At 39.8% G+C, this 24,229-nt stretch overlaps 1 protein-coding gene across 1 annotated transcript in view; it reads right to left on the bottom strand.

Annotated features, from left to right (window-relative positions):
* LOC126260508 (PHD finger protein rhinoceros) overlaps positions 1–24,229 on the bottom strand; it is a 244,715-nt gene that overhangs the window by 219,201 nt on the left and 1,285 nt on the right. The window contains exon 4 of the mRNA XM_049957839.1: positions 15,001–15,140. Within this exon, the coding sequence (XP_049813796.1) occupies positions 15,001–15,140 (140 nt within the window). The remainder of the gene's footprint in view (positions 1–15,000; positions 15,141–24,229) is intronic.

The following is a 24,229-nucleotide window of genomic DNA, read 5'->3' as shown; positions in this document are numbered from 1 at the left end:
ACTACTAGTTTCACTTACAAACATTTGAGCTGCACCCTTAGGTTCCTGTCTAACCTCACCCGCAGAAAACTTGCCTCATCGCAAAACAGCCAAATAATTGCAAGAAACAAAATCATATCACTTGCAACAACACACTCTTAAGTTTATGCCTAATCTTATACTTGTAGAACAGTGGAATATTTGTGAGAAGAAAAAACTAAAAATTGCTACTACTTTTTCCTATAAATAATTTAAGCTGTGTTCTCAATTCCACCCCAAGTACACCTCTGTACATCATGAAATATTTGGTATAAACAGCACAGTTCACGAACATCACAGAGTACACTAGTTACTAAAACCACCACATAAAACATTCAAAAACAAGCCGCTTACATCCTTCGCAATATGAACTCATGACGTCACACAGGACATCATGGGTAAAAGCAGACGTTTGGAATTTGACTGTCTGTTTAACTTGTTTTGTAAACTCACTGCGTTTAATTGGAGTTTAATTTGAGTGAACCGTGATGCTCGAGTTTTGATGTTAAAATTGTGGAACCATCGTACGTCACTTCTCTTTTGTGGAAAACCTTCACTATTGTCCTGGACTAATACTATATGTCAGATTCACATTCAAACTTACACGAAGATGGACAAACATAAAAGTTACAGCACTCGGAAATTTGACGGTAAGAATTTTCAGCCGCAAATAATTTTTTTACCCTAGCAAATTTCTTGATAGGGTGGAGATGAAACCAAGGCTGAATGAAACAGGCGAGAGTCAAATAGCTTAGGATGACTTAAATGCAAAATCTTTCTATATAGTGGAGCAGAATCTGATCAGTTACAGTGAAATATAATGTGTGCAAATGCAATTGAAATGTCGGCCAGACTACAGACAATTCACGAATAGCAATCTGCAGTTAATAAAAGGATTTTGAAGCCAAAATCTTCTGATTGTAGAACATCGCCAACACACACAATTGCACAACACATCAGTCAAATCATTGGTACCAGTATTAGCTGATACTGGTGAGCCTTTTACAGAAGTTGGCAAAATGGCTAAAATTTTGGGAAGTCTGCAGGCAAAATTTGGAACGTGTTCGACTATATGGGCCTCTTATGCTGCAGATCAACGAACATTCAATAATTTGAATGTAAGATTACTAAAAGAGGGACAAAACTTCCCGAATACCTGAAATGTCAAAAGTCTTTGCAACAATTAATGTGGATGCAACAAGTGTGCTCAATTCAAACAATAACAAATCATCTGTCAATTGAAAAGGAGATGAATGTTATTACTGCCACAAAAGGTGACATTTTAAATCTGAGTGCAGAAAATTTTTAGCAGAATGCAAAATGAAAACTGATAATTCTGAGCACCATGCTTCGAGTGCAGAACAAGCATTGTTTCTGCTCCAGGTTGCACAAATATTTAGTTAGCTGAAAGCGCCGCATTGACACATTTAATGTCACACAAAGATCGGTTTAATATATTTAAGCCAACTGAATCTGATGACTTTTATGTTCAAATTGGAGATAAGTCAACTGATAAAGCAAACGGCATTAGGTCCATCAAAGTATTGTCATTAGTTGAGGGAAAATGCCAACCTTGCACTTTGGCAAACACATTATACACTCTAAAGCAAAAGAAAATTTATTTTCAATGGGAGCAGTAAAAAAAGAGAAATGAAAGTCATTTTTGACAATATGAGAACAGATATTTGCAAGTCAGGCCCAGATGCAGCAGGAATTAAGACACACAATATGAGTGTTCAAATGTTGTTTATATGTCCAGATGTATAACAGGCAACTCCAGTTTCCTTGATTCGACAATCCTCTGGCATGATAAGTTTGGACAATCTATTTCAAAGGTCTCAAGATCATGAATGATATGAATTTAGTTTCTGGTTTGAAAATGAAGAAAGATGAAGATCTTCATTGTGAACCATGTCAGTATGCCAAGATGAAGAGAAAATCATTGCATTCAAATTTGGAATCAAGATAAAATGTTCTTATGAATGTATTCATCCAGATTTGAATGGATAAATGAGAAAACAGTCTCTTGCGGCGGCACATTTAAGGATGACTGCACTTCAGATTTGTGTATTTTCTTTAAAGTAAACATGATACTTTTAATGGGTTTATGGAAATTCAGAGGTTGATTAAAAGGCAAACTGGACACAAAATCAGAGTTCCAAAAAGTGACAATGGGACTGAATTAACAAATAAGCAATTTGAAGATTAATTCAAGCAAAGTATAATAATACAAGGAAAAACAAGTCCCCACACAATGCAGCAAAATGGCCGAATTAACCGAGAAAAAACAGGCCTATTATTGAGTGTGCACACACTATGTTATTGAGTACAGACTTGTCTCATAAACTTTGGGTGAAGACAGTAAATTGTGACATAGATATCTTAAACTGATGACCATGTAAAGCAAACAATAATTTTACACTGGAAAATCCAGGATGCAATGTAACAATATGAAAAGGACAGTTGCTACTCACCATATAGCAGAGATGCTGAGTCACAGATAGGCACAACAAAAGGATTGTCGGAAAGTGACATTTCGGCCAACAAGGCCTTCATCAAAACTAGATACCATACACACACAAGCATGCACATGTACACACTCATGCAAACGTAATTCACCACACATGACCACAGTCTCTGGCAGCTGAAACCAGACTGCAAGCAGCACACATGATGGGAGAGGCAACTGGGTGGTGGGCAGGGAGGGAGAGGGTTAGCAGGGTAGAGTTGGGGGATGGTAAAGTGCAGCTTTTGTGAGTGTACAGGGATGAGGTGGAGAGAGGGTGGGGCAGTAAGGCGCAGTTAGGAGGTTGAGTGGACCAGGGGTACAGCAGTGGAGAAGGAGAGGAGTAGGAAGATTGAGAGTGTGTTGGTGGAGCTGAGGGCTGTGTAGTGCTAGAATGGGAACTGGGAAGGGGGCTACATGGGTAAGAACAATGACTAATGGAGGTTGGAGCCATGAGGGTTATAGGAACATATGATATATTGTAGGGTGAGTTCCCACCTGCACAACTCAGAAAGGCTGGTGTTGGTGGAATGATTCAGATGGCACATGCTATGAAGCAGTCACTGAAATGAAGAATGTTGTATTGGGTGCCGTGTTCAGCAATGGGTTGGTCAAGCTGTTTCTTGTCCACAGATTGCCAGTGGCCATTCATGTGGACAGGCAGCTTTTTGGTTGTCATGCCCAAGTAGAATGCAGCACAGTGGTTGCAGGTTAGCTCATAGATCACACGACTTGCCTCAAAGGTAGCCCTGATAGGATAGGTGATGCTTGTGACCGGACTGGAGTAGGTAGTGGTGGGAGGATGTACAGGACAGGTCTTGCATCTACGACTATTACAGGTATATGAGCCACGAGGCAAGGGGTTGGAAGCAGGTGTTGTGTAGGGATGGACAAGGATATTGTGTAGGTTCGGTGGGTGGCAGGGTAACCACGGTCTGTGAAGGCCTCAGTGAGACCCTCAGTATATTTTGAGAGAGACTGCTCAACACTTCAGATGCGACAGACACAGGTAGCTAGGCTGTATGGAAGGGACTTCTTGGTATGGAATGGGTGGCAGCTGTCAGTTGGCAGTTGGTAGGTTTGCTATGGACAGAGGTACTGGTGTAGCTGTCTTTTGAGGTGGTGGTCAACATCGGAGAATGTGTTGTCGGGTTGAATAGGACCAGGTGCAGTGAATGGGGGAGAAGCTGTTGATGTCCTGGAGGAATGTGGATATGGAGTCCTCACGAAGATGCCATCAATTAAACTGAACCCAGTAAGGTGTTTGGGATTCAGGGTGTTTAGATAAGCTCACGAATAGATTGGCATAGGACGGTGCCACGTGAGTGCCCGTAGTCATACCCTGGATTTGTTTATCATCACAGACAATTACTTCTTCTTTGAAGCCATTACCTAATGACTTCAAAGGAGAAGTAATTGTGTGTGATGATATACAGTATGACCCCACTCTCATGTTCCCAGAATTGACATTTTCCCACCATTTGACATTTTTTATCGGTGCTGTCAAATTTCCTATGCCCACAACCTTAATTTGCACCTGATTTTGCATAAACATGTTCATAATTTTCCCGTACTTTACACGTTATGAAAAAATGTTTGTGGAGAAAAAATGACGCTGCCATGATATTGGCCATCCAGTAGTGTTTACAAATATTACATGGTTAAGTTCCTTGACACCACGGCACTCTACTCAGCAGATTTGAAATGGTGAACATTTGAAAGTTGGAACAATTCTTGCAGTATCTCCCGCCACTGCCAAGCTCTATGTGGCATGGTGGCTGATGGGAGTAATTACGTTCATTCAAATGATGATATCATGACCAATAACAACCATTTCCAAACTGTCTCCACTGCGCAAACACAGTTTCGTGATTGCTGTGATCATCGTGACACCTATGTGGAACCCTATTTAGCATGTTTCGGTGTATGGCCACTTGGAGCACTGATTGACACCGTCATTCACTTTGTGTTGCTCAAATGTTTTTAGTTTAAACACAGCACCGGTTACGTATTTTATTCATGCTGAGCAAATTTTATTTTTTTATTCTCTTTGCCAAGTGCAGGATTTACATATGTATTTTTTGTGATGTTACACAAACAAACAAACAATGTGAGTGATAGATTGTGTGTGTGCCTGTGTGTGTGGTTTTCTACATAACTGATGTGGCACAGTACCTGATTACCTCAAAATGATGACTATAGTGCAAGAGACACAGAATAACACATATTCAAACACCATACAAAATACTTATTTTTAAAACACGTCATGCTAAGCATGAAGAAACACGTAACTAGTGCAATATTTTATTATTCAAACAATGAATGAGAGCTGCAGGCTTTCAAAAACATCAATTGTGACATATGAAATTGAGTCAAACATTCCTACATTCCTACTTCCTACACATTTATCAGTTCTAGTTACATCAGCAGTTCCTATTAGATAATAAACCTTTGTTGGGTAATAAACAAGTCCCTGTAAGGTCTTTTCATGCCTGTTATGTATGTATATCATGCATAAAGTTATTTCCCAAATTTTACATTTTCCCTCTTTTACACTAATTTTTGAAAGTCCCTTGAAAAGTGTAAAAGCGGGGTTTCACTGAAGTTGATCATGGCGACTAAGAAGGAGTTTGTTGATCTGGAATCTGTCAGGCGTTGAGAGAGGTAGAGTATTCAATTGCGGTAGGGTCATGGGCATCAGGGATGTCAGTGTAAAGTGGGGTGGCATCAACAGTGATGAGAAGGGCATCATGTGGCAAAGGAACAGGAACTGTGGAGAGACGGTGGTGAAAATGGTTGTATCTTTTATATATGAGGATAGGTTGCAGGTAATAGGCTGAAGGTGTTGGTTTATGAGAGCAGAGATTCTCTCAGTGGGAACACAGTAACTGGCTACAACGGAGCGTCCTCGGTGATTGGGTTTACTGACGTAGGAAGCATGTAGAAGGTAGAAGTGCGGGGAGTGGTAGAGGTGAGGAGAGAAAAGGACTCCGGGGAGAGGTTCTGGGATGGGCCTAAGGATTAGAGGAGGGACTGGAGATCCTACTGGATTTCTGGAATTGGGTCATTGTGTCAGGGATTGTAGGTGGATGAACCTGACAGTCGGCTGTATGAAAAATGGTTTGGAAACCCTCTATCTTTAAAGCACATGTACATATTCCTGATAAATTTATATCAAAATGGTATAGTACATTGAAGGAAGTGATCACAGTTGCCTATGATGGATATGCTAAAATTATCACCTCTACAATCTGAATTATAAGCTGCAGCAATGTCTCTTTCAATGAAGAAGAAACCCATGGCCTACACATGGAGCACGAACATGCAGAACTAGCTGTTACTCACAGCTGTGCACACCTACCAGTAGTTTTGCTACGATGAGTGGCAGCGAGTAAGTAAACTACTGTACATGCAATAACATCAGCTTCCCTCATGTGTCTGCCTTTCTGGATAAGAGTAACTTGTGATGTGCACCCTGTTGTCCCTCCCTCCCAAGCTGTTCCAACACACAACACATCAGCACGCACAGCGTCGTTGCCGAGCAGTGCATACAGAGTGGCATGGGCAGGAATGCACATCTACATACTGCACTGTTAAAATAGCTGTACAACAATGAAAATAATCTATTTTTGACAATGTAATGTAATTGCATAGATAAAAATTTACTCGGCAAATGTTGGCAGGGGAACACACACATAAAAAAGGTGTTGCATATTCAAGCTTTTGGAACCAGTGGCTCCTGCTGCTGTCGGAAAGGCTGAAAGGGAAAGAAGAGGGGTGAAGGAAAAGGATGGTGAGATTTACGAAAAGGGGACTGATTCAGTCTTTCCTTCTCATCCTGTCTGGTAAGTCTCTCCTGACCCACGGTTCTGGGTGACTTTTCCAAACTCTACTCCCTTTTCGTAAACCTCTCCTGTCCTTTTCCTTCACCCCTCTTCCTCTCCTTCAACCCTTCTGCCAGAAAAATGATCCACTCGCTCCCAAAGCTTGCATGCATAAAACCTTTTTTTATATTTGTTTTTTCCTGATGCTGCTTGCTGAGCAGACTTTTTATCTATCCAATTATACAATAAATATAATAGAGGGAAACATTCCATGTGGGAAAAATATATCTAAAAACAAAGATGATGTAACTTACCAAACGAAAGCGCTGGCATGTTGATAGACACACAAACAAACACAAACATACACACAAAATTCAAGCTTTCGCAACCAACGGTTGCTTCATCAGGAAAGAGGGATGAGGGAAGAGGGAAAGATGAAAGGATGCGGGTGCCCAAACTCTCTGCCTTCACAAATGTCTGCTTGTGTCTGTATACATGCGGATGGATATGTGTGTGTGTGCGCTCGCGCGAGTGTATACCTGTCCTTTTTTCCCCCTAAGGTAAGTCTTTCCGCTCCCGGGATTGGAATGACTCCTTACCCTCTCCCTTAAAACCCAAATCATTTCGTCTTTCCCTCTCCTTCCCTCTTTCCTGATGAAGCAACCATTGGTTGCGAAAGCTTGAATTTTGTGTTTGTTTGTGTGTCTATCAACATGCCAGCACTTTCGTTTGATAAGTTACATCATCTTTGTTTTTAGATATACAATTATATTATAAAGTAGCTATACACTATACAAAGTGTGCTTTATGCAACAAATAGTGTGAAAGTATGGATTAAACACACTGAAGATTGTAGAAGAATTGTGTTCATTACTATGAATTGTATCACATAGTGCACATCGACTAATAAAAACATTTTCATACGTGTAATAATGATCAAAAGCCAAAGAGTAAACAGGTTTATCAAAGAGTAAATATTTTTCCTAATTTGTTGTTATTCTTCAAATCAATAAGTACTTTGTACTACACACTCTCTAAAGCAGTCTATGTTCTTCAAGGCTATCTCCACACAAAATCTCATTGAAATCAGTTAATGGGTTACCTGTGAAAATGTAGTTGATGAAATAAAGCCTATAAAGTGCCCCAAGCTATGCTCAATTTGCCTCTGAATACTCCACGAAAGAGATTACCAAGTTCAAACAGACAGACAGATACAACAGTTTTATCTAAAACTTTAAAGCACTGTATATCCCCCCCCCCCCGTGATCCAATTTTGATGAAATAAAGTCTATATGCTGCTCCAGGCTATGTTCTAATTACCTGTGAAAATCCCATGAAAATTTGTCTAGTAGTTTCGGAGATCAGTATGTTGGGTTCAAGCAGACAGGCACAAAGGTTTTAATAAAACTTTAAATCATGATACATTTTCTGCAATCCTATTTTGATGAACTAAAACCTACATGATGCACCAAGCTATACTCAAGTCACCTGCAAAAACCCCTTGGGAAAAAAAAAAGAGGATGATCTGACTAGATAATACTTATAAATGATAATTTTCTGTGCAGTATCTCACAATCTGCGGGCTACGAAACCATGGAAAAGATACATTACTTAAACAAGATGATCTTTCCAAGAGAAATGCGACCATTTTAATGAAGACTGAAGATTAAGAACAGAAGCTGATGTATCGAAAGGTAAGTGCAGATCAAATGCAGTGGATTACACGAAATAAAAATCAGTTAATCATGGCATCTTCTCTCTCTCTTTTTTTTTTTTTTTTTTTTTTTTTAAAAAAAAAATGCCACTCAGTGATTCTCTGGAACAAACCTGTTCCATTTTCCCACATGATATCACCAAGCTTTTTCACGCGTGTCCTACACTAGCTATTTCATGTGGAACGCAATTGCTATGGGTAGTCCACTCCATTCAGTGGTGGCCAGTTTCTTCCCGGGATATTTCGAAACACTGTTGCTAGACATGGTTCATTGTAAACCTAAAGTGTGTGGTACAGCTATGTCAACCACACATTTATCACATGAAACCATGGTGAGGAACAATTCAGTGACTTCCTTAAACAACTGAACAGAGTCTCTCTCTCTCTCTCCCCCCCCCCCCCCAAAATCAAACAGGCCTTGAAGACCAAACAGTACAGACTGACTGCCATGTCATCCTCAGCCCCTAGGCATCACTGGATGCAGACATGGAGGGGCATGTGGTCAGCACACCGCTCTCCCAGCGGTTGTCAGTTTTCGTGACTAGAGCCGCTGCTTCTCAGTCATGGCAGACCAGACGGTCACCCATCCATGTGCAAGTCAAGCCCAACAGTACTTAACTTCAATGACCTGACACGAACCGGTGTTACCACTGTGCAAGACTTGTCGAACAGTCTCTACATCAACATAAAATTTACTCTGGAAGTAAAAATGGACTAAGAGCTAGCCTCTCTAGTTGTACTGGGTATGTGTACTGACTAGAATCTGGGACACAGTGTGTTTTGACAACCAAGACACATGGACCAATCCCGGCACAAACTGTCAAACCATCACCAAAACCAGAAAAGCGGGATGATTAATATGCTTGTAATGCGCGCAAGACAAGTTTGTAAGCCTCAGTACCTCAGCTGCGAGATGCAACATCTGGAAAGTGTTCTGAGGAGCAATGTGTACTCTGACAGTTGCCTAAGAAGTATCCCCAAATTTAATGCTCGGCACAGTGCCACGTTGGAAGAAGAAATTTTGGGTAAAGCCTTCCAGCTATACATCCCCATGGAGACAGTCAGAATCAATTGTATATAATCTGCAAACACAGCATAAAGATTATTTACAAACTAACCAGAAGATCAAAGAATGTCTCAGTTCGGCAAAGGACAAAAGAAACACATGTATAGTGCTTCGAATATACTGCATACCCTATACATGTGGGAAAGTATATGTTGAAATGACTGAACAATGTATCAACACAAGAATCACCAGAATTGGAGATTGGGAAATTTGAAGAAATTGGCTGAGGCGGAAAACAGACACACAAATTCTTGCTTTGGAGAAGAGCTTCCATGTCCACTTTTTCAGGGATGCCACAAAGAGCCACAAACATGACACTAGCTCCAACAACAAACAGAAAAACCTTCAATATGAATAGATCCTGGATTCCCATGCTGCAGCGAATGACTGTTGCTGGTAGAAGGGGACAACCACACTGGTAATGACCATGGAAAAGCCCACAGATGTCAGTACGACTGATACATACACTCAGCAGTTGCGAGTTCGGCTCCATTCTGCCACTAGCGATGGAGGGTGATACTTTGACAGTGCCAGTCATTTGTGCTGGTGAAATGTCAGAAAAATTATCAAACAAACGTTGGCTGACAAACCCGCAACAGAAGCTAACAGGCAGATTACCATTTCTAGGCTCATCTATCCTTTCTTTCTTTTCCATCATGAGTACCAAGTCTATCCTCCATCTTTCCACATACAATAGTTTCCACTGTGGAAACTCTTCTCTCACTTGTAAACTTAAGCTGTTTCATTGGAGTGGAAAGGAACCTGACTGGCATACAATCTTGCCTTTGTTAAGTAATTTAAACTGTTTTGCTACACCAAGGATATCTACATCTATGTTTCTCATCTTGGCAGTTGTTCTTGATTAGAATTTAGGAATATTTACTTCATCTTCTTTGGTGAAGGAGCTTCAGAAAACAATGTTTAATAACTCTGCTTCGGTGGCACTGTCACCAAGTGACTTCATCACTGGTATAGCGCAGTGAAAGTATTGATTACGACTAGCCACTGGTGTGCTATATGTATCACCAGAATCCCCCCCCCCCCCGAACCATGGACCTTACCACTGGTGGGGAGGCTTGCGTGCCTCAACGATACAGGTAGCCATACCGCAGGTGCAACCACAACGGAGGGGTGTCTGTTGAGAGGCCAGACTAACATGTGGTTCCTGAAGAGGGGCAGCAGCCTTTTCAGTTGTTGCAGGGGCAACAGTCTGGATGATTGACTGATCTGGCCTTGTAACACTAACCAAAACGGCCTTGCTGTGCTGGTACTGCAAACGGCTGAAAGCAAGGGGAAACTACAGCCGTAATTTTTCCCGAGGGCAAGCAGCTTTATTGTATGGTTAAATGATGATGGCGTCCTCTTGGGTAAAATATTCCAGAGGTAAAATAGTCCCCCATTCGGATCTCCAGGCAGGGACTACTCAGGAGGACATTGTTATCAGGAGAAAGAAAACTGGCATTCTATGGATCGGAGCATGGAATGTCAGATCTCTTAATCGGGCAGGCAGATTAGCAAATTTAAAAAGGGAAATGGATAGGTTAAAGTTAGATATAGTGGGAATTAGTGAAGTTCAGTGGCAGGAGGAACAAGACTTCTGGTCAGGTGAATACAGGGTTATAAATACAAAATCAAATAGGGGTAATGCAGGAGTAGGTTTAATAATGAATAAAAAAAATTGGATAGCGGGTAAGCTACTACAAACAGCATAGTGAACGCATTATTATGGCCAAGATAGATACGAAGCCCATGCCTACCACAGTAGTACAAGTTTATGTGCCAACTCGCTCCGCAGATGACGAAGAGATTGATGAAATGTATGATGAGATAAAAGAAATTATTCAGATAGTGAAGGGAGACGAAAATGTAATTGTCATAGGTGACTGGAACTTGATAGTAGGAAAAGGAAGAGAAGGAAACATAGTAGGTGAATATGGAATTGGATTTAGGAATCAAAGAGGAAGCCGCCTGGTAGAATTTTGCACAGAGCATAACTTAATCATAGCTAACACTTGGTTCAAGAATCATAAAAGAAGGTTGTATACATGGAAGAAGCCTGGAGATACTGGAAGGTGTCAGATAGATTATATAATGGTAAGACAGGGATTCAGGAACCAGGTTTTAAATTGTAAGACATTTCCAGGGGCAAATGTGGACTCTAACCACAATCTATTGGTTATGAACTGTAGATTAAAACTGAAGAAACTGCTAAAAGGTGGGAATTTGAGGAGATGAGATCTGCATAAAGTGAAACAACCAGAGGTTGTAGAGAGCTTCAGGGAGAGCATTAGGGAACGATTGACAAGAATAGGGGAAAGAAATACAGTAGAAGAAGAATGGGTAGCTTTGAGGGATGAAATAGTGAAGGTAGCAGAGGTAAAAGGACAAGGGCTAATAGAAATCTTTGGGTAACAGAAGCGATATTGAATTTAAATGATGAAAGGAGAAAATAAAAATGCAGAAAATGAAGCAGGCAAAAAGGAATACAAACGTCTCATAAATGATATCGACAGGAAGTGCAAAATGGCTAAGCAGGGATGGCTAGAGGACAAATGCAAGAATGTAGAGGCGCATATCATTACGGGTAAGATAGATACCGCCTACAGGAAAATCAAAGAGACCTTTGCAAAAAAGAGAATCACCTGTATGAGTATCAAGAGCTCAGACGGAAACCCAGTTCTAAGCAAAGAAGGGAAAGCAGAAAGGTGGAAGGAGTATATAGAGGGTCTATACAAGGGTGATGTAATTGAGGGAAATACTGTGGAAATAGAAGAGGATATAGATGAAGATGAAATGGGAGATATGATACTGCGCGAAGAGTTTGACAGAGCACTGAATAACCTAAGTTGAAACAAGGGCCCGGGAGAAGACAACATTCCATTAGAACTACTGACAGCCTTGGGAGAGCCAGGCCTAACAAAACTGTACCATCTAGTGAGCAAGATGTATGAGACAGGCGAAATACCCTCAGACTTCAAGAAGAATATAATAATTCCAATACCAAAGAAAGCAGGTGTTGACAGAAGTGAAAATTACTGAACTATCAGTTTAATAAGCCACGGCTGCAAAATACTGGTAGAAGCCAATCTCGGGGAATATTATTTTGGATTCTGTAGAAATGTTGGAACCGGTGAGGCAATACTGACCCTACAACTTATCTTAGAAAATAGATTAAGGAAAGGGAAACCTATGTTTCTAGCATTTGTAGACTTAGAGAAAGCTTTTGACAATGTTGACTGGAATACTCTCTTTCAAATTCTGAAGGTAGCAGGGGTAAAATACAGGGAGCGAAAGGCTATTTACAATTTGTACAGAAACCAGTTGTCAGTTATGAGTCAAAGGGTATGAAAGGGGAACAGTGATAGGTGAGGGAGTGAGACAGGGTTGTAGCCTATCCCCGATGTTATTCATCTGTATATTGAGCAAGCAGTAAAGGAACAAAAGAAAAATTCAGAGTAGGAATTAAAATCCATGGAGAAGAAATAAAAACTTTGAGGTTCGCCGATGACATTGTAATTCTGTCAGAGACAGCAAAGGACCTGGAAGAGCAGCTGAACGGAATGGACAGTGTCTTGAAAGGAGGATATAGGATGAACATCAACAAAAGCAAAACGAGGATAATGGAATGTAGTCGAATTAAATCGGATAATGCTGCGGGAATTAGATTAGGAAATGAGACGCTTAAAATAGTAAATGAGCTTTGCTATTTGGGGAGCAAAGTAACTTATGATGGTCGAAGTAGAGAGGATATAAAATGTAGACTGGCAATGGCAAGGAAAGTGTTTCTCAAGAAGAGAAATTTGTTAACATCGAGTATAGATTTAAGTGTCAGGAACTCATTTCTGAAAGTATCTGTATGGAGTGTAGCCATGTACGGAAGTGAAACGTGGACGATAAATAGTTTGGACAAGAAGAGAATAGAAGCTTTCGCAATGTGGTGCTACAGAAGAATGCTGAAGATTAGATGGGTAGATCACATAACTAATGAGGTGTTGAATAGAATTTGAGAGAAGCATTGGAAGGCAGTGTGGAGGGTAAAAATCATAGAGGGAGACCAAGAGATGAATACACTAAGCAGATTCAGAAGGATGTAGGTTGCAGTAGGTACTGGGAGATGAAGAAGCTTGCACAGGACAGAGTAGCATGGAGAGCTGCATCAAAGCTGTCTCTGGACTGAAGAGTACAACAACAACAACTCTTTGGGTTCTCTGCCAGATTCCGAGACAGAGTTTTGTTGTGGAAATTATTAAAAGCATCTCGCATTGAAGTACTTGCTATATTTCGAACTTCTGTAAAACTTTGACAATCTTGGGGATTTTGCATTCTTTTAAATGTGGAAATGCTTTTTTTGTTGCTTCTGCAACATGTTGCGGTTCCTCCTGGCTTGGAGCATAATCTGTGGTGCAGTATCCCGGCTTGGGATGTGGATGTGCTATCAAATAGAAGGCGCGCCATGACAATGGTGCTGACATCACAGCATGGGGTGAAGTTACAATGTCAGTCCCCAAAGGTGTGATCATTGACCCACTATTGTTCTTGCTTCATGCTGACCTGCCATTTTATTTGAATCAGGAGCCAGAAGTAATTTTGCTTGCAAGTAATATAGGAATTGTTGCGAAGACACGCCAAGGAGCATCACCAGAGAAAATAGGAAAAAAATGTTTTTGTGGAAGTTGCTGAATGGCTTAGCACAAATGGGCTAGCTTTAAACTTTAGAAACACAGGTCATCCAGTATTGTATAATCAGAAGTATCCAACCTCTTATTAACCTAGTAAACCAAAAAGAAATAAGAGTAGGAAATCTTAAGTTCTTAGGTGTGTGTGTGTGTGTGTGTGTGTGTGTGTGTGTGTGTATGTGTGTGTGTGTCTAGTAAACCAAAAAGAAATAGGAGTAGGAAATCTTACGATCTTAGGTGTTTGTGTGTGTGTGTGCGTGTATTTTGATGAATATGAAATAGGAGTAGGAAATTTTAAGTCCTTAGATGTGTGTGTGTGTGTGTGTGTGTGTGTGTGTGTGTGTGTGTGTGTGTGTTGATAAATACTATAAATGGGAAAAACTGTACAGTCGACATGCTAAAATATTTAAGTTCATCTACTTTTGCCATAAGAATAGTTGCTAACTTAGTAGATAAAGTGCCAACTTTGAAGATACAGAAGTCAGTTAACACATTTAGCATATTTTCATTCACTGATATCTTATGGAATAATATTCTGGGATAACTCCTCAATTAGGCAAAAACTATTCATTGCATGAAAGAAACTACCTAGAATTATTTGTGCGTTTTTATTTTATACAAATATTATGTATGTACCATTGATATATTCCACACCAACATCGTAACTTTTATCATGTACTTGATCTATGGAAGAAATAATTAACTGGTTATCCTGTCCATTTTAGGGCTGACTTCCTCCATTTTCATCTAAGTATTCCATCCAGGCACAGTCTTTCCTAGCTCCCTAACCCCCCCCCCCCCCCCCACCCAAATGCCTCTCTACATCTCAGCACTTGCCATTTATCCCCGCCAGGCAAGAGGACTGGAACAATAAGTGGAAGAGAGCTTTGTGCTTGAAACTGTATTATTAGTGCATCACCCATATAGATAATGTTTTTATGACACCAATTTGACATTTACAATGGCACCAATTTTGTATAAATTCACTATGTTTTTCTTCAAAATGAAAAACATAAATTTATGAGTATTCATCTGTAAAATCCTTTATATCTTTAAACACATTTGATGCTGCCTTGAAAATGTCCTGTTATTTACAGTTCTCCTACTTCTTTCTCATACTGGAATATTTTATTTGTTTTTTTTTTGTTTATTGAATTTTAAACAGGGAGAGAACTAAGTGATTTCTTAGTACTTACTTCAGCTGGTGCTTCGGTGGCACTCCGGTTGTAGATGCTCGAGATCTTGAGGTCATTAAGAGGTCGTGGCGTCCAACCTGCCAACGCCGCCGCTTCTTCCTCCTCCGCCGCCGTCCGCACCTTACGACGTTTCGCTGGCGCTATACATGAAACAATGCTTTACATAGTACGACTGTCGAGGAAAGGGATGAGAATAAACTGATGCTTGGTAAAGAAAACAGACACGCAATGCGATCTCCTCTACCAGTTTGATGTTGAATGAATAGAGTTGAAATGTGTGAGTAACCTGTTTAGCTGATCTCATCTCGAATATGTGGCCTTATTGTGTGGGTACTGACATACTGGAACAAGAAATTGGGTTTCAGAGAGGTAAACTCCAGTGCTTCATCTACAAAGTAGTCCATATTCATGTAGGCCCAATGAATGAGGGTGGGCTGCTGAATGTGACTCACTCTGCCTACTTACAGTATATTCCATCAGAGAGAAAAGTATACAAAGGTCAGGACACAACTGACTAGATTGCTGATCTCTTGGTTAAACTTTTGGCCGGTAAATTATATAGCCTTCTGCAAAGAGGTCATAATAAAGAGAGAGACAACGTCAAAGCTTATGAGGATGATGGGTTCTGTAAGCCTGAAGGTGTAGAGGTTTCTGCAAAGTCTGCTTTGTAGCATGTGATGTGGGCATCTGCTCACATGGGGGTTAAGCATATCCCTGACATGTTGGCAGACAAGGTAGGTGCACCAATGTCACTAACAATAGTCCACACGGCTACTATTTCATTGGGGACTTAGGGAAGGTCATAAGAGTCTAGCTGCTGCCATCCAGCATAGGAAACCAATTTAATAACATCACTAGTAGATACGCAGCATTTAAGACACTCTGACCTGGAGTATCTCAACCATTAATCAAAAACATGAAGGCTGTCTACAAGATAAACAGCTACAGTGAGGAACAGATTTGATTGCTACAACGATCTGCACCAGCAGGACCAGTTACCTCTATGCTTCCAATAATTGCATCACACCCAAGCCCTTTAATACCGTAGACGGTGCGTATGCCTGCTAAAACACTCTTATAGCACAAAACTGAACTACAAGCTCGTCTTGGTTTAGGCTATGATCAGGAGTCAAAACTGAATGACATAAAATCACTCAGTGCAGCTACTAAACCCTAAGACATCAGGTAAAAATGTAATTACACTTCTATGTTTTGATTGTTGACATGTGTAAACATCATTCGTTAGATACAATTTGTATCAAGTTTCAGAAGTAAGTCTTTAATTGCTACATTTTTAATGTTAAACAGAAAACACTCCTTAATGTTCTGCAAAGTTATATTTATTCCATCACGAATCAGCTTATGGTTTCTTAAGCCATTTCTGGGTGACAACTGGTCTAGGAAGCTGAAAGCTGGTTCATGAAAAAACAAATACAATTTTGCAGAACATTAGGATGTGTTTCATATTTAATATTATTATCATGTTCTGCCAACCACCAACAGAAAATTCAGTTAATGTCACATTTTTGTTGCTTTTTAGTGTAGTGAAACACATTGTATCATACTGACACATTGATGTGATAAAGTGTCTAACAATTTACATCATTGTGTCATATATCCTACAGATCCTAATGGAGCTCATGAAATGAACACAACTGAAGATACTGAAAACCACTTGTTTTGAAAATAAATGAAAAATATCATTATTAAAATATTTAGAAAAACAATGGAAAATCCAGGATGGAATGTAACAATGTTATGAGAAAGAAAGTTGCTACTCACTATATAGTGGAGATGCTGAGGAGTGAGAACAGTGACTAACAAAGGTTGAGGCCAGAAGGGATATGGGAATGTAGGATGTATTGCAGAGAAAGTTCTAACATGTGCAATTCAGGAAAGCTGGCTTTGGTGGGCAGGATCCATATGACACAGGCTGTAAAGCAGTCATTGAAATGAATGATATCGTGTTTGGCAGCATATTCAGCAACAGGGTGGTTCACTTGTTTCTCGGCCACAGTTTGTTGGTGGCCATTCATGCAGACAGACAGCTTACTGGTTGTCACGCCTACATAGAATACAGCGCAGTGGTTGCAGCTTAGCTTGTAGACCACATGACTAGTTTCACAGGTAGCCCTGCCTTTGATGGGATAGTTGATGTTAGGGACCAGACTGGAGTAGGTGGTGGTGGTGGGGGGGGGGGGGGGGGGGGGGAGGATGCAAGACCTGCCCATACATCCTCCCACCTCCAGCTACTGCAGTCTGGTCACTAACATCATCTGTCCCATCAATGCTTTGTCATGAAACACTGTATTGCTTAGCCTCGAAGGCAAGACTCTCCGCACTCTCGTTTTTCTGCACATTATGAAAACAAGAATTTATTACTGAAAAATATTTATTTCCATCATGTTTTCTTCTTCTGAAGAAGAAGCAAAGACTGATTCTGAAACTTAAACATGCATCCCCTGTAACCAACAGCCTTTTGCTTGGAAGTCAAATCTCAAATACAGCCCATCCGCTAACCTTTAAGACTTATTCTACTACACACTATCAAAATAATTTGAGGTTATTTCCAAGAAGACTTCCTATCAAATTTGCAGGCTCCGAATAATATACGAGGGCCGTTCAGAAAGTAACCTCCGGTTGATTTAAAAAAATACACCGAGTTAAATAAAAATATTTTAATATATACATCTTACAACTACATCTTTGCACTATTTTTCTACATAGTCTCCATAGCGATTGAGGCACTTATCGTATCTCTTCACAAGCTTTGAAATTCCTTCTGCATAAAAATCACCCGCTTGTGCCTGGAGCCAGCCTGTGACCGCATCTTTGAGCTCTTCGTCGTCATCAAACCGCTGTGACCCGAGCCATTTCTTCAAATGCATGAAGAGGTGATAATCACTTGGTGCCAGGTCTGGGCTGTAAGGTGGATGGTTGATAATGTCCCACTTGAAGGACTCAAGAAGGGCCGTTGTTCTGCGAGCAGAGTGAGGACGGGCGTTATCGTGCAAAAAAACGATACCGGAAGTCAGCATACCACGGCGTTTGTTCTGTATAGCCCGTCGTAACTTTTTTATTGTTTCACAGTACACGTCTTGATTAATGGTCGTACCATGTTCCATGAATTCAACCAACAACACCCCTTTGGCATCCCAAAACACCGTTGCCATCAGTTTTCTGGCAGAAAAATCTTGCGAGGCTTTTCTTGGTTTGGTAGGCGAATTTGAATGTGCCCACATCTTTGATTGTTCTTTTGTCTCAGGGTTCACGTACTTAATCCAGGTTTCGTCACCGGTCACGATTCTGTTTAACAATGGTTCTCCTTCGTCCTCATAACGTGACAGAAAGTCTAATGCAGAGGCCATTCTTTGAGTTTTGTGATGGTCGGTAAGAATTTTGGGCACCCATCGTGCACAGAACTTACGGTAACCCAATCTTGCTGTCACTATCTCGTACAAGAGTGTCTTAGAAATCTGTGGAAAACCAGTAGACAACTCCGACATTGAGAAACGTCGATTTTCACGAACTTTTGCATCAACTGTCTGAACGAGTTCGTCAATCACCAATGATGGTCTACCACTCCTCTCTTCATCATGAACGTTTTCTCGTCCACTTTTAAATAAACGTACCCATTCACGGACAACTCCTTCACTCATAACTCTTGGTCCGTACACGGCACAAAGCTCACGATGAATAGCTGCTGCAGAATATCCTTTGGCTGTAAAAAACCTTATGACAGCACGCACTTCACATTTAGCGGGGTTTTCTATTGCAGCACACATTTCAAACTGCCACAAAAACTAAACTAGCGCAGGTACGACGTTCACTCGACCACGGCTTGATGCCGACTGACCTGTTGAGTGCGTGAACGCACAGATGGCGTCACTACTCCCCCCACAACCCGCACTGTGACCAATCGGAGGTTACTTTCTGAACCGCCCTCGTACATTGAAAAATGAAATACATTGAACGCACAGCTGTCACAGGAGATATGGAAAGTGTTTAGTGTGTTGTCAAGGGAACATCGTCTAACATTTAGAACTGTGCATAGCAATGAGTGAAGTCATTGTAGTCTCAAGTCCCAATTATCTTACCTGGCAAAACTTAATTCCTTGATTGTGTAGTATGCAATCTTGGTTGGGTATCTGTTAGTATTATGGACTGCTCCCAAATGTCCATTTCAGTAACTCTGTGACTTGTCATGGAGACAAGCTGTGTGAAACTTCGTAAGCAAGGTGCCAATGCTGATTTCCCATTTCAACAGTACTGTGCATGTTGTCAGCAATGAGCATCAAATAAGAAAAACATATGGTTTGAAATCTGAGTTGGCCATCTAGAAGGGCATTATTTTAATCTCCTGTTGGGTAAGGGATTATACCTTACAAGCAACTGCTTCCGAAACTGAGTTATCGACTAATACCATTTGTAACTGCTACAGGTTCTGTTGAGTAGTCCGCTATGTGATAGTCACAAATAACAGTTTTTCTATTAATGGACAAAACAAGATAGCTGGAACAGATAAATCACATATATCCACTCGGAAATACTAGAAAGGACAACCACTAATAAATGAAACCGGATATCTCTGTATCTTCAGAGGCACTGAAAGGGGAATCGTGGAACTGCTTCACAGTTCAAGTACATTCGAGGGGGCAAGGAAACCTGAGTGTCTCACGTAAGTCACTTTATCTAGCCAGTGACCAAAATTATAACAGATGGCTTAAAGTCCTACAACACATTGAAGAAGGAAGGCTTTCAACATGAATTTGTAAATCATTCTGTGGAATCTGTCTCTTCGGAAGATCCATCTGTCCACATACAGAATATAGAGTGCTTGTGGAGATCTGTCAAATTGTCAATTAAAGCAGAGCGTTGATTGGGAGACAAGGCCAAACTGTACCTCTTCCAGTACATGTACATGCACATTTTACAGTTGTGTGGGAAAATTAAACCTTCTGAGGCTCTCCCAACATTCCTCAGACATATCTAGAGTGTACCTGGGTTATGGGAACAAGATTGCTTCCAGCGGCATGTACATCTCTTGGAATAGTCCATGAAGAAGACATGACTGACGAGTACAGTAAGTGAAATTACTAGTTTCCTTTGTAATTAATGTTATTTTAGTAAACATTCATTTTCTGCTGTCACTCTAGTCACCACAATAAACAGTATCCATATTTGCCACCACAAGAGTTGCACGCATTTGGCATTTCCCCTATACAATGAGTGATTATCTTAAATCATTTCAATGTTTAAATGTATCCCTGGATTTTCAGCTGAAATATCACACATGAAACTAACAAACCAGTGCAGATAGAACTTACTTTCCTGCAACTTGAATTTTGTTAACATGTCAGAAGTATTTTGACTAACAAATCACAAATATGGAGCTACAGTAATAAGAAAATTGTGAAACAACATTGTCAGGACTACTGTGAATCATATGGTTATGTACAGAAACATGTGGACAGAAATAGAAAATAATACTGATAGCACTCACAACTGCCACATGATCCAACAACTGCTGATCAAATATGAGAATGAAGCTATAAAGTGGCATATACTTGTTATTCTTTGGAGGAAGTTAGGTAATCTGTGAATGAGTACATCTGAGAGGCAATAAATACTATTCAAACGAACTGGTATTTGTGTAATTTACGTCTGATGTTCCACCACTGTTATGTGTAGCATGACTGAAATGCTTCTACAAATTGCGAGTACAGTGTGGAAACTAAAGGGCAACTACTATCTTGATAATATTAATATTGGGAATGGTAAGAAAGCCACCACCAAATATTCTTACTTTTACGAAAAAATGATTTTATTTGCTCACAATTAAGAAAATTATAATTGTGTTTCCCTCTCAGTTCACTTGCTAATCTGATAAGGTAAAATGCCTACAACCGACTACTATTCAAACTAACATTACAGCAATATCTGTCAATGACGAATCACTTATGTTTTTGGTGTCTGCCATATATTTTTGTTCCTTGAACTTTTCATTATACAGTGTGAAGAAAAATTTGCCCATTCTGGGTTTACATTGCGAATCTCACATACTAGCAATACAAAAATGTCTTTCACAAAATGTCATGCATATTTCTGGCAGTAAATGGATGTTAAATATTCACAATCTGGCAACACTATAATCACATGTACAGTGACTACCTCTGTAGTAGTAGTGTTGTGCAATTGGTGCAGTGGATAGCATTTTGTAGGCGATGAAGGGTTCGACTGCAGTTCAAGGTGTATTTGTTTTTATTTTCTAAATGTAGTCTGCATGGTATGGTATCTGGTGTCTTAATTGTCATACTGTGACTACAGTGGTTCCTCTACAAAACATTTGCATTTACATACCACAAACACAGAAATGGACATACAATCATTTTCACTGGTCAGATTTCAAAGAAGCCTTTTGCTCGTCATGAACATGAATCATTTCACACCACTGCATCTACTTGATGCCAAACCCGTTTTCTGTGTACCTCCCCCAGTGACCTCATTGATTAGTACCACGTATTATTCTTGTCACATTCAGGTCCATTGCATATTGTTAAACACTTACGTCACCGGTAGAAATGTGGTTTGCAAATGATTTCCAAACATGTAATTGTAAATGTTGGATACATGTGGCTTAAGAAACAGTGTACACTATCGGGAAATACGGAAGCGTCCGATCCCGCCCATCTGCTTTGACCCATGACGTCACAATTATGGCGGAAACAAAAACAAATACACACACTTTCCACAAGAAGCCTAATGACACAAATGGGACAAGCGTGGGAAATGGGGTGTTTTGGGTGGGGGGCAAACTAAATATAAACAAATTTAGACGCCTTGCGTAGCTACAAAGTGTAAGTGAAGACAGCCATGCATGAATACGCACCCACCTCCCCAGAGGTCGTAACCCCTGCAACCCATAGAAGATAAAGATGCTTCAGTAGCTGATTAGTGTTTTTTGTCTTTAAAAAAAAAAAAATCTCATGGGATAGAACGAACACATCAGAAAGATAAATATAATAAACTAAAACAAAAATTGGAGGGAACAGATAATTAAAATAAGTAATAAGTGTTTTTAAATTAAAAAAATAAATAAATAAATAAATAAATCTCACGAGATAGAACGAACAGATCAGAAAAGTAAATAAAATAAGATAAAACAGAACTGGAGACAGCCACACTCAAACCAACTCTGCGCCGTCATGACGTCACACACGACAACACCCTTACGTCACGGGTCAAAGCCGACGCATGGGATCGGACGCTTCTGTCGACCCTACTATTGCATTATATGGCAGAATGAAACTGGCAAATAAAAACAAATAAGCCTCGACCCAGAACGAACTCAAATGCTATCCACTGCACCAATGGCTCAGCATTACTGCTAAATTGCTGGCAGAGACAGTTACCGTACATGTGGATACAGTGCTACCAGATTGCCAATCTTTGACATCCATTTACTGATGGAGACACACACAGGATGAAATTTTGCGTGAGAAATTTTTGTATAGCTAATAAGTGAGGAATCACACTGTAAAGTCCAAGAGCACGAGATTTTCTTCACCCTGTATATTTTGGCATTGTTTTCTTCCTGAGGTAGTTATCTGAACAGTAATCTCTGAAGAGTGCAAGTGACTGATTATGGAAATGTACTGTTCACTGCTAAATGAGCTTCAGATTATGTGCAGGCTACTGATACATTACTGTACAGACGCAGAAGTACTTTAGACTTTAAATGCATTTTTCTGAGTTATCTGGGTGTACTGTTCATTTCGAAAATGACCACAAAGGCCGAAGTCACCTGACTGAATTAGACAGACTTTTGTCTATGAACAAAGTGTAAAACAAGAAAAAGACACGTAATTTCATAACCTCTTCCTGAGCTTTTACTGTCGTTTATTCTATCCTTGGATATAATCTTCTGAGGCTATGTAGTGGATGACTACGCATAATGATTGAACTAGCTACAGCAGAATCCCACTTTTAAATAAATAAAATTGTAGGTACAATGATAACAAGTGGAAAAATATCTATGTGTGGCTCAAAGAAATGAAATATTGTGACAGCAGGTATGGTAATGAGAAAACAGAAGACAACCTCAAAAATTACATATCTCTGTCACAGATATTGGAATACTTACTACAAGTATTTTTTGTTTACCTCTAACTATGGCAGTTAAAATGGAGGGCTTTTGGGTATTTCTAAATACTTGATCTAGCAAATGAAAACTTATAGATATGTTAATTCGAAAGACGTGTTTAAGCGCATATTATTCTCATATCAGCAATGTCTAACAATTTTCAGACACACATCTTGCCTAATGCTCTGAACAGCCCTCTCCCTGCGTACTTGGGGTACCTTTTTAACCCCTCGAAAACCTTTCATTTGTTACTTCAGTTAAAATTAGAAACAGTTCTATTCTTCTCTGTTTTGGTCAACACAATCATGTTTAGAGAACATACATTTTTATAAAAGTAAAATGAAATAATGGGATGGCACTGTAAAGCTCAAAACATGACTGAATTGTTTCACACGGAAACTGTGACAGATGGTGCAATGTCTTAAAGCTTTACTAAATTTATTCTATTGTGATCCCACATAAGGAGCGTAAACAATTTAAACATTGGGAGTCTTCAGCACAAGTAAAGAACAATGGTCCTTAAAATGTACACTCAGTAGATTGTATGCATTCAACACTTGATGTATACGTATACATATGTCATTTTTACATGACAAGCCCATGCTCTTTCTGCATAACTGGTAAAGTGAAAGGGAGATTGCCCATAAGAGGTATTATTTATGGAAGTGACTATTCTCCATTAAATCGGAATCACTAATGTTTCTAATGAAAATAAGAACTACAATCTTACATATTTTTAAGCATAAACCAAAAATTCCTCCTTACATATCAGGTCCACAGGCTTTACCCACAACAACAACAACAAAAAGAAAATCTTAATCTTGAAATATATAGCTGACAGCTTATGTTCATAGATAAATTCCTGCCCTATCCTCACCTAGTCCTAGCCTTCGTTAATGTTTTATATATGTGTATATGTTTACAGTAATGTACCTGACACATGTGATATTCTTACACTGAATGATGTATGGATGATTCAAACATAAATAAACAAGAATTTACAATATTCAAACAACTATATACCATGTTTCCTGAATTATGGACCGACATACACTGATTGGACAAATACGGATTGTTGAAACAGTA

The sequence above is a fragment of the Schistocerca nitens genome, chromosome 5, assembly GCF_023898315.1.
Source record: "Schistocerca nitens isolate TAMUIC-IGC-003100 chromosome 5, iqSchNite1.1, whole genome shotgun sequence".
NCBI classification, from domain to species: Eukaryota; Metazoa; Arthropoda; class Insecta; order Orthoptera; family Acrididae; genus Schistocerca; species Schistocerca nitens.
Note: the sequence above shows the minus strand (reverse complement) of the source record. Positions and strands in the feature narration are given on the sequence as shown.